Source organism: Sapajus apella, unplaced genomic scaffold (assembly GCF_009761245.1).
Source record: "Sapajus apella isolate SASKATOON/1434 unplaced genomic scaffold, GSC_monkey_1.0 scaffold37, whole genome shotgun sequence".
In the NCBI taxonomy this organism is placed as follows: Eukaryota; Metazoa; Chordata; class Mammalia; order Primates; family Cebidae; genus Sapajus; species Sapajus apella.
This window is the reverse complement of record NW_022436977.1, coordinates 2,144,483-2,157,399: the sequence shown is the minus strand read 5'-3', so window position 1 is coordinate 2,157,399 and position 12,917 is coordinate 2,144,483. Positions and strand designations below refer to the sequence as shown.

Here is a 12,917-nt window from a genome sequence, read left to right as displayed (position 1 = left end):
AGGAGAATTGCCTGAACCCGGGAGGCAATTCTCCTGCCTCAGCCTCCTGAGTAGCTGGGATTACAGGCACGTGCCACCATGCCCAGCTAATTTTTTGTATTTTTAGTAGAGACGGGGTTTCACCATGTTGACCAGGATGGTCTCGATCTCTTGACCTCGTGATCCACCCGCCTCGGCCTCCCACAGTGCTGGGATTACAGGCTTGAGCCACCGCGCCCGGCCTCAGATATTTGTATTTTAAATCCAAAAATTTTATTAGATTTAACAGACATAAAATTTCAGTAAACATAATTGGAACAAAGGGAAAAGAAAAAATTTATTAAAATGTACATGTTTATAGGCAATATAGAATCACTATTACACATAACTTTTTGTTCTGTATCAACTAAACAAAAAGGATTGAATTGGCAATTCTTGGCTGGGTGTCGTGGCTCACACCTGTAATCCCAGCAGTTTGGAAGGCTGAGGCGGGCAGATCATGAGGTCAGGAGTTCGAGACTAGCCTGGTCAACATGGTAAAACTCTGTCTCTTCTAAAAATACAAAAATTAGCTGGGTGTGGTGGCGTGCACCTGTAATCCCAGCTACACAGGAGGTTGAGGCAGGAAAATCACTTGAACCCGGGAGGCAGAGGTTTCGGTGAGCCGAGATCACGCCACTGCAGTCCAGCCTGGCAACAGAGCAAGACTCTGCCTTAAAAAAAAAAAAAATGGGAATTTTCCATATTAAATGGCTGTATAAACACTAGAAAGAATACCTAGTATACCAATATTACATTTTATTATTTTTTTCTTTTTTAAAAAAAAAATTCTCTTTAACTTTTTTTTTTTTTTTTTTTTTTAAAGACGGGGTTTCGCCATATTGGTCAGGCTGGTCTTGAACTTCTGACCTCAGGAGATCCGCCTGCCTCAGCCTCCCAAAGTGCTAGGATTACAGGCATGAGCCACTGCGCCCAGCTAATATTTAAATTTTTTGATAAGTTATCAAAGAGATAACTGAACTTGTGTCCTGTCTGTTAATCTAGATCGAATTGGTAACAGTGCCGCTCTCAGAGAATAAAAATATGTGAAATGTTTCTATGTTTAACCTACTAGATACCAATATGTATCACAAATCTGCAATCATGGACATAAATGGAGTGTTTCAGAACAGGCCCAGGTATATATGGGAATTTCACATATGGTAAAATTGGCATTTCAAGTCAGTGGGGAAAGCATCAGTTATTCAATAAATGGGCCTATTTGGTTATTTATTTGATGATTATTTGGGGAGAAAAGCAAAGCTAGGTTTTTACTTTCACTTACCAAAACATAGTAAAGATTCAAATGCAAAAAATAAAATCATAAAAGAATATTAAGCATTTAATAGACCTTTAAAAATTAGAATAGTTTTATAGTCTTAAGGAGGAGAGTTTTTTCTCAGCAGTTTACTGAAGCTACAAACCACAAAGGAGAAACAAAACAGAATTGACTACATATAACTTTAAAACTGCAGCGCAAAAGACATTTTAAACAAAGCAGACAGGAAGACCGGGCGAGGTGGCTCACGCCTGTAATCCCAGCACTTTGGGAGGCCAAGGTGATCAGATCACAAGGTCAGGAGATCAAGACCATCCTGGCCAACATGGTAAAACCCTGTCTCTACTAAAAATACAAAAAAAATTAGCTGGGTGTGGTGGCGCATGCCCGTAGTCCCAGCTACTCAGGAGGGTGAGGCACGAGAATTGCTTGAACCCAGGATGTGGAGATTGCAGTGAGCCGAGATCGCACCACTGCACTCCAGCCTGGGAGACAGTGTGAGACTCTATCTAAAAAAAAAAAAAAAAAAAAAAAAAGACCAGGAGAAATATTTTTGACATATATAGAATTGTCACCTGTAATATATAAAAAGCTTAAACAAAATTGATACAGTAAAAAGAGATCAAAGGAAATAAACAGTTAATTCACAGAAAAATGCAAATAGTCAATAAACATAAAACAAAATGCTAAATCACGAATAATAAAAGCAAAACAAGCAAATAATTTTGGACTATCAGATTATCAAGGGTGAAAAGGATTAATAACAAGGATTGTTGCGCATATGGTAGAAACAACATATGAAAAAGGAAATTAGTACAACCCTTTTGGGTGGTAATTTAGCAAAATCTATTACTTCTATATAGTTTTGAGATGTGCATATTTTGAACCAGCGAATTCCTCTTCTAAGAATTTGTCCTATAGAAATGGTGTGTCAGAGGAAAAAGACCACAAACTCAGTTTTTTCTGTTCTCTCACTCAACAAGCAAGTGATCAGTTCTGCAGCAGATACCGCTGGGTGTCCTCTAATTCAGTTCCAACACTGTCTAGCTGGAGATAGCATCAGATCCCACAAGTTCAGGGTTCAGTCCCCAAAACTGTGGTGCCTTCAGACACCAGTTGCAAATCCAGGCCTCCTGAAGTTCAGACTGACCAACTTCATGTTGGGGTTCCCACAACCCCATGTTGAGGTTCAATTAATTTGCTGGAGTGGCTCACAGAACTCAGGGAAACACATTTACTAGTTTAAAGTATATTACAAAGGATACAGATGAAGAGATTCACAAGGTGAGGTATGGTGGAAGGGACACAGCTTTCCACCTGGGCGTGCCACCCTCCAGGAACCCCCACACATTCAGAAGCTATTCAGAAGCTTCTCAACCTCTGTCCTTTTGAAACTTTTATGGAGACTTCATTACATAGGCATGATTGATTAAACCTTTGGTCATTGGCTATCAACTTAATCTTGAGCCTCCTCTCCTTCCCAGAGGTTAGGGTAGTGCTCAAAGACCCAACCCTGTAATCCTGCCTCGGTCTTTCTGGAGACCAGCCCCATCCTGAAGCTGCTTAGGGACTGCCAGCTTTCAGTCAGTCATCACAGACAAAAAGACTGGAGATTTTCAGTATTTTAGGAATTGTTTGCCAGGGAGCAGAGATGAAGACCAAATATATATTTCACAGTGTCACAGTAATACATCCAAGTACACACGGATCTTGTAATAGCCTTGTAACAGTAAGGAATTTGCAGGAAGTGTCTATCAATAGGGCATTGCATCAAACAGCAGAACACTGTATAGCCATTGAAAAGAATGAGGATATCCAGGATGTGCTGGAAAGTAAAATCAAGAGTAAAAGATCACTATTTCATCCAACAAATATTTCTTATGCCAGACATTGTGTTAGATACTGAAAATTCAAGAATGAAAATAGGCGTGATGCTGGGTCTTACAGAGCATACAATATATAATCCTGTTTATCCATTTTACTAAAAATTTTAAAATGGGTATAAAAATGCATATGAACATACATAATGTCTGGAAAGATAAATTGTTAGCTAAAGATAATTGTTTAACACTAAATTGTTAAAAGTGACTATTTTGGGAGTTAAGAGTATGGAGGACTTCCTGCTTTATACACTATTTAATTATTTGCATTTTTCAAAGAAATGGGCTTGCATTATTTATGTAATCAGACAAAACCATCATGTAAGCACTTCCAAGATTTCTCTTTGTCCTTGGTAGAGAATGTGTATTATTCAAGGTCTTTGGTAACCTGATCCCAACCACGTTTTTCTGTCTCCCACCTGTTTTTGAATATATCAGTAATTTGCAACTTTTTATTGCTGAATAGTATTGGGTTTTGCAGAGATACTGCAATCTGTTTAGTCAATCTTTTGATGGACACATAGCATTCTGTACATACTCCTCTTCTGTATAGTGAGGCACAGTTTCCATTTGTGTTTTGGGAAAAGCTCTCTCAAATCATGTTTTTCCTCCACTCTCCTACCACCACAGTAATCATCGTAGGTTTTTTCACCACATAGCAAGCAGCAGACATGGGCTGGGTGTCCTCCAGTTCAGTTCCAACATGATCTATCTGGAGATAGTGGCAGATCCCACAGGTTGGGGGTTCAGTCACCTGAGTCTAACCTGCCCCCCCTTTTTTCCCCTTCCCTTCCCCTCCTTCCCTCCCTCCCTCCCTTCCTTCCTTCCTTCCTTCTCTCCTCTTTTGCCCAGGCTGAAGTTCAGTGGTGTGATCTCAGCTCACTGCAACCTTTGCTTCCCAGCTTCAAGCAATTCTCCTTCCTCACCCTCCAGAGTAGCTGGGACTACAGCCGCACACCACCACACCTGGCTAATTTTTGTATTTTTAGTAGAGATGGGGTTTCACCATGTTGCCCAGGCTGATCTCAAACTCCTGACCTCAGATCTGCTTGCTTTGGCCTCCCTAAGTGGTGGGATTACAGGTGTGAATCATGGTGCCCAGCCCCTGCTCCCTTTTTTTCTTTCTTCATTTCCCATAATTTAGTCCTTTCTGTCATTAGATTTTACATATTTAAGAACTTCTGTCTAAATTATGCTTGAATCCCCACCACTTGCTCTGTGTTTATCAGACAGCAGTAGTTCATTAAATCTTTACTTTTGAATAACGAGGTATGAGAAAAAATGTTAGTTGGAAATTAGTTTGAATAATAGAAGGGGGATTAATCCAGATTTTACCCATTGATTACGAAAGAGTGATTAGCTCCTGGGAGGTGTTGCTCAGTGGCCGTGTGCTCCTCCATGGAAAGGATGTACCATATTCAGGAACACTTTTCAGATGGTTATGTGTGGCATGGTTGAGCAGAGACACTAGATGCATGAGGTCTGTTGTTGGATATGGGTAGCTTGGGAAACTAATTTCAGCAGCAGGACTAACTGGTTATGTAACCTATGCCACTAGAAAGTTCTTTGCTTCTTCCAGAGAAGGCTGGTTGACTATGTTGTCATCAACAGAGTTGCTATAGGTCTCAGTCTGCCCTTGACCCCATGGGCCCTGTGTTTGTTGTCTTCATTGCTGGTAATTAAAAGTTAATATTTGAAATGAGTGAACCCAAGCAGAAATAATGACTTTAACTTACAACACTGAGAGGTCATAGTCAAACATGTGAATAGAGCATGCTCCTTCCCAGCCTCTCACCCACAGGGCGAGTCCAAGGGAAATGTGGACTCGCCCTATGGTGGGAGGCCAGGAAGGTGCATCATACCAGCCTTTGCTGAGCTGCTCCTCTAGATGAGGCAGGAGGAGGTAAGCTCTCAGTGGAAATTCCAGGATGGAACTGAGTATCATTTGGCTCTGTGTGCAGTGGACGTGGTGGTGGAAGTTTTTTAACAGATTTATTGAGGTATAATTGATATAAGATAAATGGCACATATTTAAAGTATAACATTAGAACAGTTTTCACATATATGGAGAAACCATCGCCACAATCAAGATAATGAACATATGGATCACTTTAACCATTTCTTATATACTTGTGTAATCCCTCCATTCCCCACTCCACCTCATCGCTAGGTGACCGCTGATCTGCTGTCATTAGAGTTTACATATTTAAGAATTTTTTGTATTCAATAGAATATAGCCATGTATCGCATAACAACATTCTAGTCAATGACGGATGGCATTTACAACAGTGGTCTCATAGATTATAATGGAGCTGAAAAATTCCTACTGCCTACTTACATCATAGCCATTGTAAAGTCGTAGTGCATTACTCACATGTTTGTGGCAATGCTGCTGCAAACAGACCTACCACACTGCCAGTTACATACAAGTATATAGCATATACAATTACGTTATACAACACATGCAACTATGCTATATACTTTTATATGCTAAAAACGACTATGTTACGGTTTATACATTTACTACACTGTATTTTTATTGGTATTTTAGAGTGTATTCCTATTTACAAAAAAAAAAAGTTAACTGTAAAACAGCCTCAGGCAGGTTCTTCCAGAAGAAGGCGCAGTTACCGTAGCAGAGGACGGCTCCATGCGTGTTACTGCCCCTGAGGACCTTCCAGTGGGACAAGATGTGGAGGTGGAAGACAGTGATGTTGATGATCCTGGCCCTGTGCAGGCCTAGGCTAATGTGTATATTTGTGTGTTAGTTTTTAACAAAAAAGTTTAAAAGTTAAAAAGTTTAAAAGTAAAAAAAAAAAAAAAAATTAAGAAAAAATTTAAGAAAAGCCTATAGAAAAAGGATGTAAAGACAGAAAATACTTTGGTACAGCTGTACAGTGTGTTTAAAGCTAAGTGCTATTATAAAAGAGTCCAAAAGTTAAAACATTAAAAGTTTATGAAGTAAAAATGTTAGCGTGAGCTAAGGCTAGTTTATTATTGAAGAAAGAAAAAGGTTTTCAATACATGTAGTATAGCGTAAGTGTACAGCGTTTACAAAGTCGACAGCAGTGAACAGAAATGTCCTAGGCCTTCGCACTCCCTCGCCGCTCACTGGCTCACTCACTCGCCCAGAGCAACTTCCAGCCCTGCAAGCTCCATTCATGGTAAATGCCCCATTCAGGTGAACCATTGTTCATCTTTATAGCATTTGACTGTAATTTTTCTATGTTAGATATGTTTAGATACAGAAATACTATTGTGTTACAGTGGCCTACAGTATTCAGTTCATAACATGCTGTACAGCTTTGTAGCCTAGGAGCAGTAGGCTGTACCATCTAGCCTAGGTGTGTAGTAGGCTGTAGTCCGCAGGTTTGTTCACACAATGATGAAATCTAACGAATTTCCCAGCATATATATCCCTATTGTTAAGCAGTGCATGACTATATATATATTTATATATGTACTATATATACACCCACTATATAGAGAGACACACTATTGTGTGTGTTTCTGTGTATGTGTGTGTGTGTGTGTGTGTGTGTGAATTTACTCCCTCTCTCCAGTTCAGTCTTAGGAAAAGGGAAAGCTTTCGAATGTGTCCTCGGGAACTTGGTTTGCTGAATTTAGAGGTGAAGGTAACATCTCAGGAGCTCAGTAGACTCCTCTGCCCAAATGCAGTTGGCAGTCCTTGGTCAGACTTAACCAGAGCAGAGGCCAAGGGTTAGTGCTACCAAGCAGATTGCAGGTGGAAGCCTGCGGTTGACTTCTTGGAAGTCGTTAGTACAAATGCTTTTATAGTGCCTTTAGCCCATGGGGTTTTGAGGTCGCTGCATGATTGGGATAAGCATGGTAAACTCTACGACCAGAAGGTGTTTCCACGGCACTGGGGCTGTGGAGGGTGGCCCTATCACTGTCACTAAAGACCCTAGGGCTGTGGGAGCTCCGCTTAGCCAGTGCCAGCTCCTCTTTCCTGCTTGGACGCAGGGGCAATGCTGCACCTGTCCCTGGGTTATGCAGTGGAGTGAAAGGGACTTGGGACAGTTAAGAGTGAGAGGCACTGCCGAATCCCTGGGTGGCCTGCAGTCACCGTGATACGCTGACCTGGTTGCAATCATTTTTATGGTGAATTATTCAATACAGCGAAGTACTCTGGCCCTTATCTCTGCCCAGTCATTCTATGATAAAGAGGCACGGGTGGCGCGCCGGGACACCCTTGGTGACATTGTCGGGCCTCACACCTTTCCCCTCACATCCTGTGACAGTCCACGAGCCCGAAGACCACATGCGGGGCGGTCTCCGGTGTGGTTGGCAGCCCGGCTGGAACAGACTGGCCGGTGGTGCCTGCTCCCCAGAGGCCCCAGTTCCTCCTGGAAGCGAGGCTGGAACTGCCCCAGACACCCAGCAGGAAGGCCGCATGGCGACGGGAGGGGCGGGCAGAGCCGGCGACTCAGCGATTAGGCTTCAATCGTGCGCGCGCGCGCGCGCGTGTGTGTGTGTGTGTGTGTGTGTGTGTGTGTGTGTGTGTCAAGGAGAGGGGTACCAGGGTACTGCAGTTCACCAGGCGCCCACGTGCCTGCCACCCGAGCGCCCTTCACTCCCGCCCGTGGGGACCTGGGGCACGGCCGCGCCCCCTGCGGCGAGGCGAGGAGGTGGGGAGAGGAGGAGCGGAGTCCAAGATGTGATCATTTTGGCTTGATTTTCCTCCTGCCCTCCTGTATTTCTCCCTGGCTCCACCCGCTAAGCCTTTCTTCCCGGGCTGATTTCTGTGGGGAGATCTGTAGGCAGAGCCCTCCCAAGTCTCTGAAAGGCGGGTTCGCTGTCCCAGCCTGCGCAGGGCGGGGATCTGGAATGCTTAGAATATGTCTCAACTCAGAAACGCTATTTTTGTTTTAGTAAGTTTACATCTAAAAGCTGAACATTGATTCCATTATTTGGAAAACAACTTTTAAGCGTGTTTGGGGCAAGCTGGATATTGGAATCTGCTTTTAAACTGTAAATTTTATGTAATCTAAATAACAGCCACATATCTACATGGAAAATAGCATCCGAACTGAGTGTGCTGTCAGTGTAAAACACGCAGCAGATTTCAAAGATTTACAGAAAAAACACATTATAATACTGGTTACATGTGGCAATGATAGTATTTTAGATCTTTTGGATTATCTAAAATTAAATTAATGTCACTGGTTTCTTTTACCTTTTTCTAGTGTGGCTACCGGAAAGTTTAAATTTCCTGTGTGTCTCATGTTATATTTTATTACATTTCCCTCGGCCCCTGTGCTCTAGATGGTGAGTTAGCTGGATTTAGATGAGATAATGGCCAACCTAAAGGAGGACCTGAGTTCCCTCTGCGGACCTATGCCTCTCACCGCTAGGCCTCTCTGATCACCCACCCAGTGGGTGTGGAATTCAGGGGATGAGCAAGGCCATGGAGGGAGAAGAGAGGTGCTCACTGCCTGCTCCAGAAAGTGCTCTCCCAGGTGGGGTGGGAGCAAGTCTGAGGAGTGAGTGATTGCAGGAACTCTGGCTTCCCAGCTCTCTTCATGCCTGTGCATGGCCATGACACCTGGCAGGATGCCAGAGGGAGAGAGCCGAAGCATCCTGCGTTCTAGCAGAAAACAGACCACCAGAAATGGAGGGTCTTCCATGTTTCTATTCCAAAGCTGGGCCAGGCGCTGTCCCCTACTGGAGCCGAAGTACCCTTGAACGGTTTACCTCTCTCAGTTTTAGGGTGATTATAGTGACAACTGGATGCTTTTCTAAATAACTCAAACAATGATGGTGCCTATTTACAACCTTTACTGGACTGCCTCTTTTCACCAATCAGAATGTGAAATCTGGATTTAGACAAAAGATTATATGGAGGGGTGATAGTATGTTTGGCAAAAAGAATTCAAAATAAGATAACGGGCAACAAATAGGTGCTGCCCACCTACTAGGTTTAATACTCTCAGGAGTAAAGAGACGTAGGACCTGTTCCCTGTGAAGTGCCCCCTTAGTTGGGAACATCCCCCTCTTTTCCATCGATCTGTTCGTCTGAGCTGTTGTTCAAGGTGCAGCTCTGATCCCACCTCCTCCGGGGTCTTTCTTTGATTCCTCTAGGCTTCCCAGCACCACTAAGCAGTGTGGTGACCTGCAACCGCACGTACCGTAGGCCTCCTCGGAAAGGGATTGAGTCCATCAGTGTATTTTCCTTTGGAGCCATGTTCTAAGATGTAGATGCAAGTGACCTTATTATTTATTCTGATTAGTTCCCTATCCCCATAGCAGGGAGCTACAGAGTGCTTTGCAAAGAGCAATGCTTTAGTCTCACCTCCAAAAAAAATCAGTCTGATGTGAAAAACTTATTTATAATTTCTTGTATTTATAGCGTGTATCTTCATTGTAATCATTCTTAGAATAAATACAGAAGTTCTAAACAGACCACTCAAGGGCTGGCCAGGAGATGTTCAGAGAGGCTAGTGAAGAGGAGAGGGATGTAGGGTGAACTTGAAATCTGATTAACAGAGTCCGTGCAACACGCCCTAGAAACAGATACAGGATTTTTTGTTTTGTTTTGTTTGCTGTTTTTTTTTAAACTATTTTACTAAGATGATACTGAAACAGAACAAAGAGATTCAAGATCCCACATGAATGACAGTCCAGGGCCTTCCCCACGGCCCTGGCCGCAGCCTGTGCCTTGTTTTTGCTGTTTCCACCTAGGCATCCACCACACAGCAGAGTTAGTAGAAGCGAATGTGCGCAGCCACTGAGCCTCACACACCACGGCACTGGCATCCTTTAGGGGCAACTGGTGTGGATCTGAAGAAAGATTTCCCAGTTCCAAAGCTGGACCCGCAGGAATCCTGTGGGGATTTGCAAAGACATTGATGGTGTTGGTTCCTGGAGCATCTTTCTGCCTCTCTGGCTTTGTCTGGTCTCAGCCTCAGGGCTGCGAGCCGGGGCTGTGCTCAGCAGGAAGCGGGAGGAGGCATGCCGCTGTCTCCCGCCTGCCGGGAAGTTTCCCTTTTCATGAACAGCCCTTGTGCCAGGTACAATGGTCTCTCTGTTCTCTCAAGAAACTCATCCACAAAAGATAGAGTCTTTTGACAGGCAGTCCCGCTGCTCTGAAGCCCTTTATATTCATTTCTGATTGACAATTTGGGACCAAGGCCAAGAGGTCATCTAATTCATGTTGCTTGGTCACGAAAGTTGTCCTTGTCATTTGATGAGGCATGAGGCATGCTAATGGCAAGGCTGGGATGCCACCCCAGACTTCAAGGCTGTTAGAGGTCTTGAGTGCACTAACACACAAACACACAGAGAGACACACACACACTTTGGAGCCCCCGTTAGGTCACTTGTAACTTTGTCTAGCAAAACAGTCTCCATCAGGCTTGCCATAATTAAGAAAAGTTGTGACAGTACAGAAGAGAGACTTCTTAGGGTCAGAGGGAGGAGTAGAAGGAAATCAGGTATTATTCAAAAAGCTATGCTTCAAGAGGACATTTCATGCTGTCGAAATGAGATTGTGAATCAGAACGTTCTCAAGGAGCTGCAAAGTTCTGTCAACTAGGGGTCGGTTCCTTCTCAGTCATGGCACTGACTCACCTCCACGGGGCTCTCACCTGTGGGAGGAAAATGGAGGAGTTGTGCCTCTCTGTCTGTGTGATTTGGGGAGAAGAATATGGAGTATCTTAGTAGCATTCCATTATTACTGGCCCCTAAATGCCATGATGATGCCAGCCCCTGCACAGATAAACTCCTGCTTTTGTAGCTTGAACTATATTTTAGATAAACCATGATTTGACATCCTCAGAGAGAGAGAGGAGTAGATAAGCCCCCATTCCACGTTGGCAGTAGGGATCCTGCAGAAGTGGCTGAAATAAAATTCGACCAAAACAGACGAAGTTCTACTGTCATGTTGCTTCTGCCTATTTCCTCCAGATTCAAAGGCAGATCAGGTCATCTCAGAGCTCGGTCTCCTCCAGGACACAGCAACAACACACTTTCAAGGAACAGCCTCATTATTTATAAAATCTGTAGAGTACAACACATAACTGCCTCCCTAGCAGGAGGCTGGGTTTGGTTCTTCTGTCCTTATGATATGGCTTGATAAACAGAATGTGATTCCAGTTCTGATTCCAAAGTGAGACTCTCCCAGAGCATCCACGTCGTCTTCTTATCTCTCTCCCTGCAGCTCTCTCTCCCTTCTCCTCCCCACCGAGAAATGGAACTTGAACCTGCCTTTCCCTAAGGTCTGTGCAGTGTCTGTGATCCAAAGGACAGGACTGTGAAAGTGTCCCTAATATCTCACAACATATATCTTGTGTTCTTTTTCTCTCTGCAACTTGATCCTTCCCGTCCCCATTCATCCCGGAGTTGTAAGATGCAGATTAAAGGTTTTGTCATAGCAGAAGGAAATCAGAGGGAGATGCCCCATCTCCTGAGGAAAGAAGTTGAGCTTCCCAAGCAAAACCTAAGCAGAGTGCACATTCTTGTCTGAAAGCTTGGAGAAGCAGCAGAATTTCCAGGACACTTGAAAATATGTTCTGGCAAAGCCCTAGATGAATTATTTTCCAACCATTAATGGCCCACCAGCATGTGATCCCAGAATTCGGACCACTTAATGATCTCACACAGATACAGCAAGCAGCTCAGAGTTCCTGCTGCTTGGTCTGAGAGCACATCCCATCCATGGAGCGGACGGCTCTGGAGCCGCCATGGTCCCAAGATAAATGGCCACCCAGCAGAGGATCCCTGAGGCCTGGCATGTTTGCAGATTGAGCTGCAGAGAACACCTTGAGGTGTTGCAAGTGTTCAGAGAGCCAAAGTGTGTAGGGTCCAAAGCAAAGTCCTTCCTGGATGCGCCTGGGAGCTCCGGGGACCTCAAGCCTGGGCCTCAGTCTCCTCCTTGGTGGCTGGCTTGTAAATGACTCCCCTGTTGCCACCTTTTTTGTTACTGGAACAAAAAGAACACACAAGTCTTGTTAGTCAGAGGGGAGAGAGAGCAAGCCAAAGAGCAGCCTGACTCAGGTATGGAATGAGGCTGTTTGTAGAAGTTGGATTCCTCTCTTTTCCTGGGAAGGAATGTCACAAATAAAGCTTTAACCAAAACAGAACTTGTTCATCTTCCAGCTATTCTCTTTCACACCTACCAATTGTACACCGCTATTTTGAAAGAGGTCTCATGATCACCCCCGACTTCAAATCTCTGATTCCATAACAGGGTTCCCAACGACCTTTTTGTTTTTCATACCCTCAAAATAAATTAGGTTTTAGGAAAAGCCAAATGTGACAATAAAAACATGGGCAAAGGGCATTAAGAGTTAATGTGAGTGAGAAACCAGGTTTTCCTTCATCTTTCTTTCTGGATTCATAGAAGAAAAACCACATGTAAAGATCTTGATAAGAAGACAGCCTTGGGCCGGGCGCGGTGGCTCACGCCTGTAATCCCAGCACTTTGGGAGGCCAAGGCAGGTGGATCATGAGGTCAACAGATCGAGACCATCCTGGTCAACATGGTGAAACCCCGTCTCTACTAAAAATACAAAAAATCAGCTGGGCATGGTGGCGCGTGTCTGTAATCCCAGCTACTCAGGAGGCGGAGGCAGGAGAATTGCCTGAACCCAGGAGGCGGAGGCTGCAGTGAGCCGAGATCACGCCACTGCACTCCAGCCTGGGTAACGAGAGCGAAACTCCGTCTCAAAAAAAAATAAAATAGGCCGGGCGCGGTGGCTCAAGCTTGTAATCCCAGCACT

The 12,917-nt window shown here is 44.1% G+C and overlaps 1 protein-coding gene across 2 annotated transcripts in view; it reads right to left on the bottom strand.

Annotated features, from left to right (window-relative positions):
- Window positions 1-9,754: 9,754 nt before the first annotated feature.
- The window catches only part of CA12 (carbonic anhydrase 12), a 61,115-nt gene continuing 57,952 nt past the window's right edge, over window positions 9,755-12,917 (bottom strand). For both annotated transcript variants that reach the window (XM_032297216.1, XM_032297218.1), the window contains one exon: window positions 9,755-12,118. In XM_032297216.1, coding sequence (XP_032153107.1) covers window positions 12,046-12,118 — 73 coding nt within the window. In that variant the 3' untranslated portion in view covers window positions 9,755-12,045. The remainder of the gene's footprint in view (window positions 12,119-12,917) is intronic.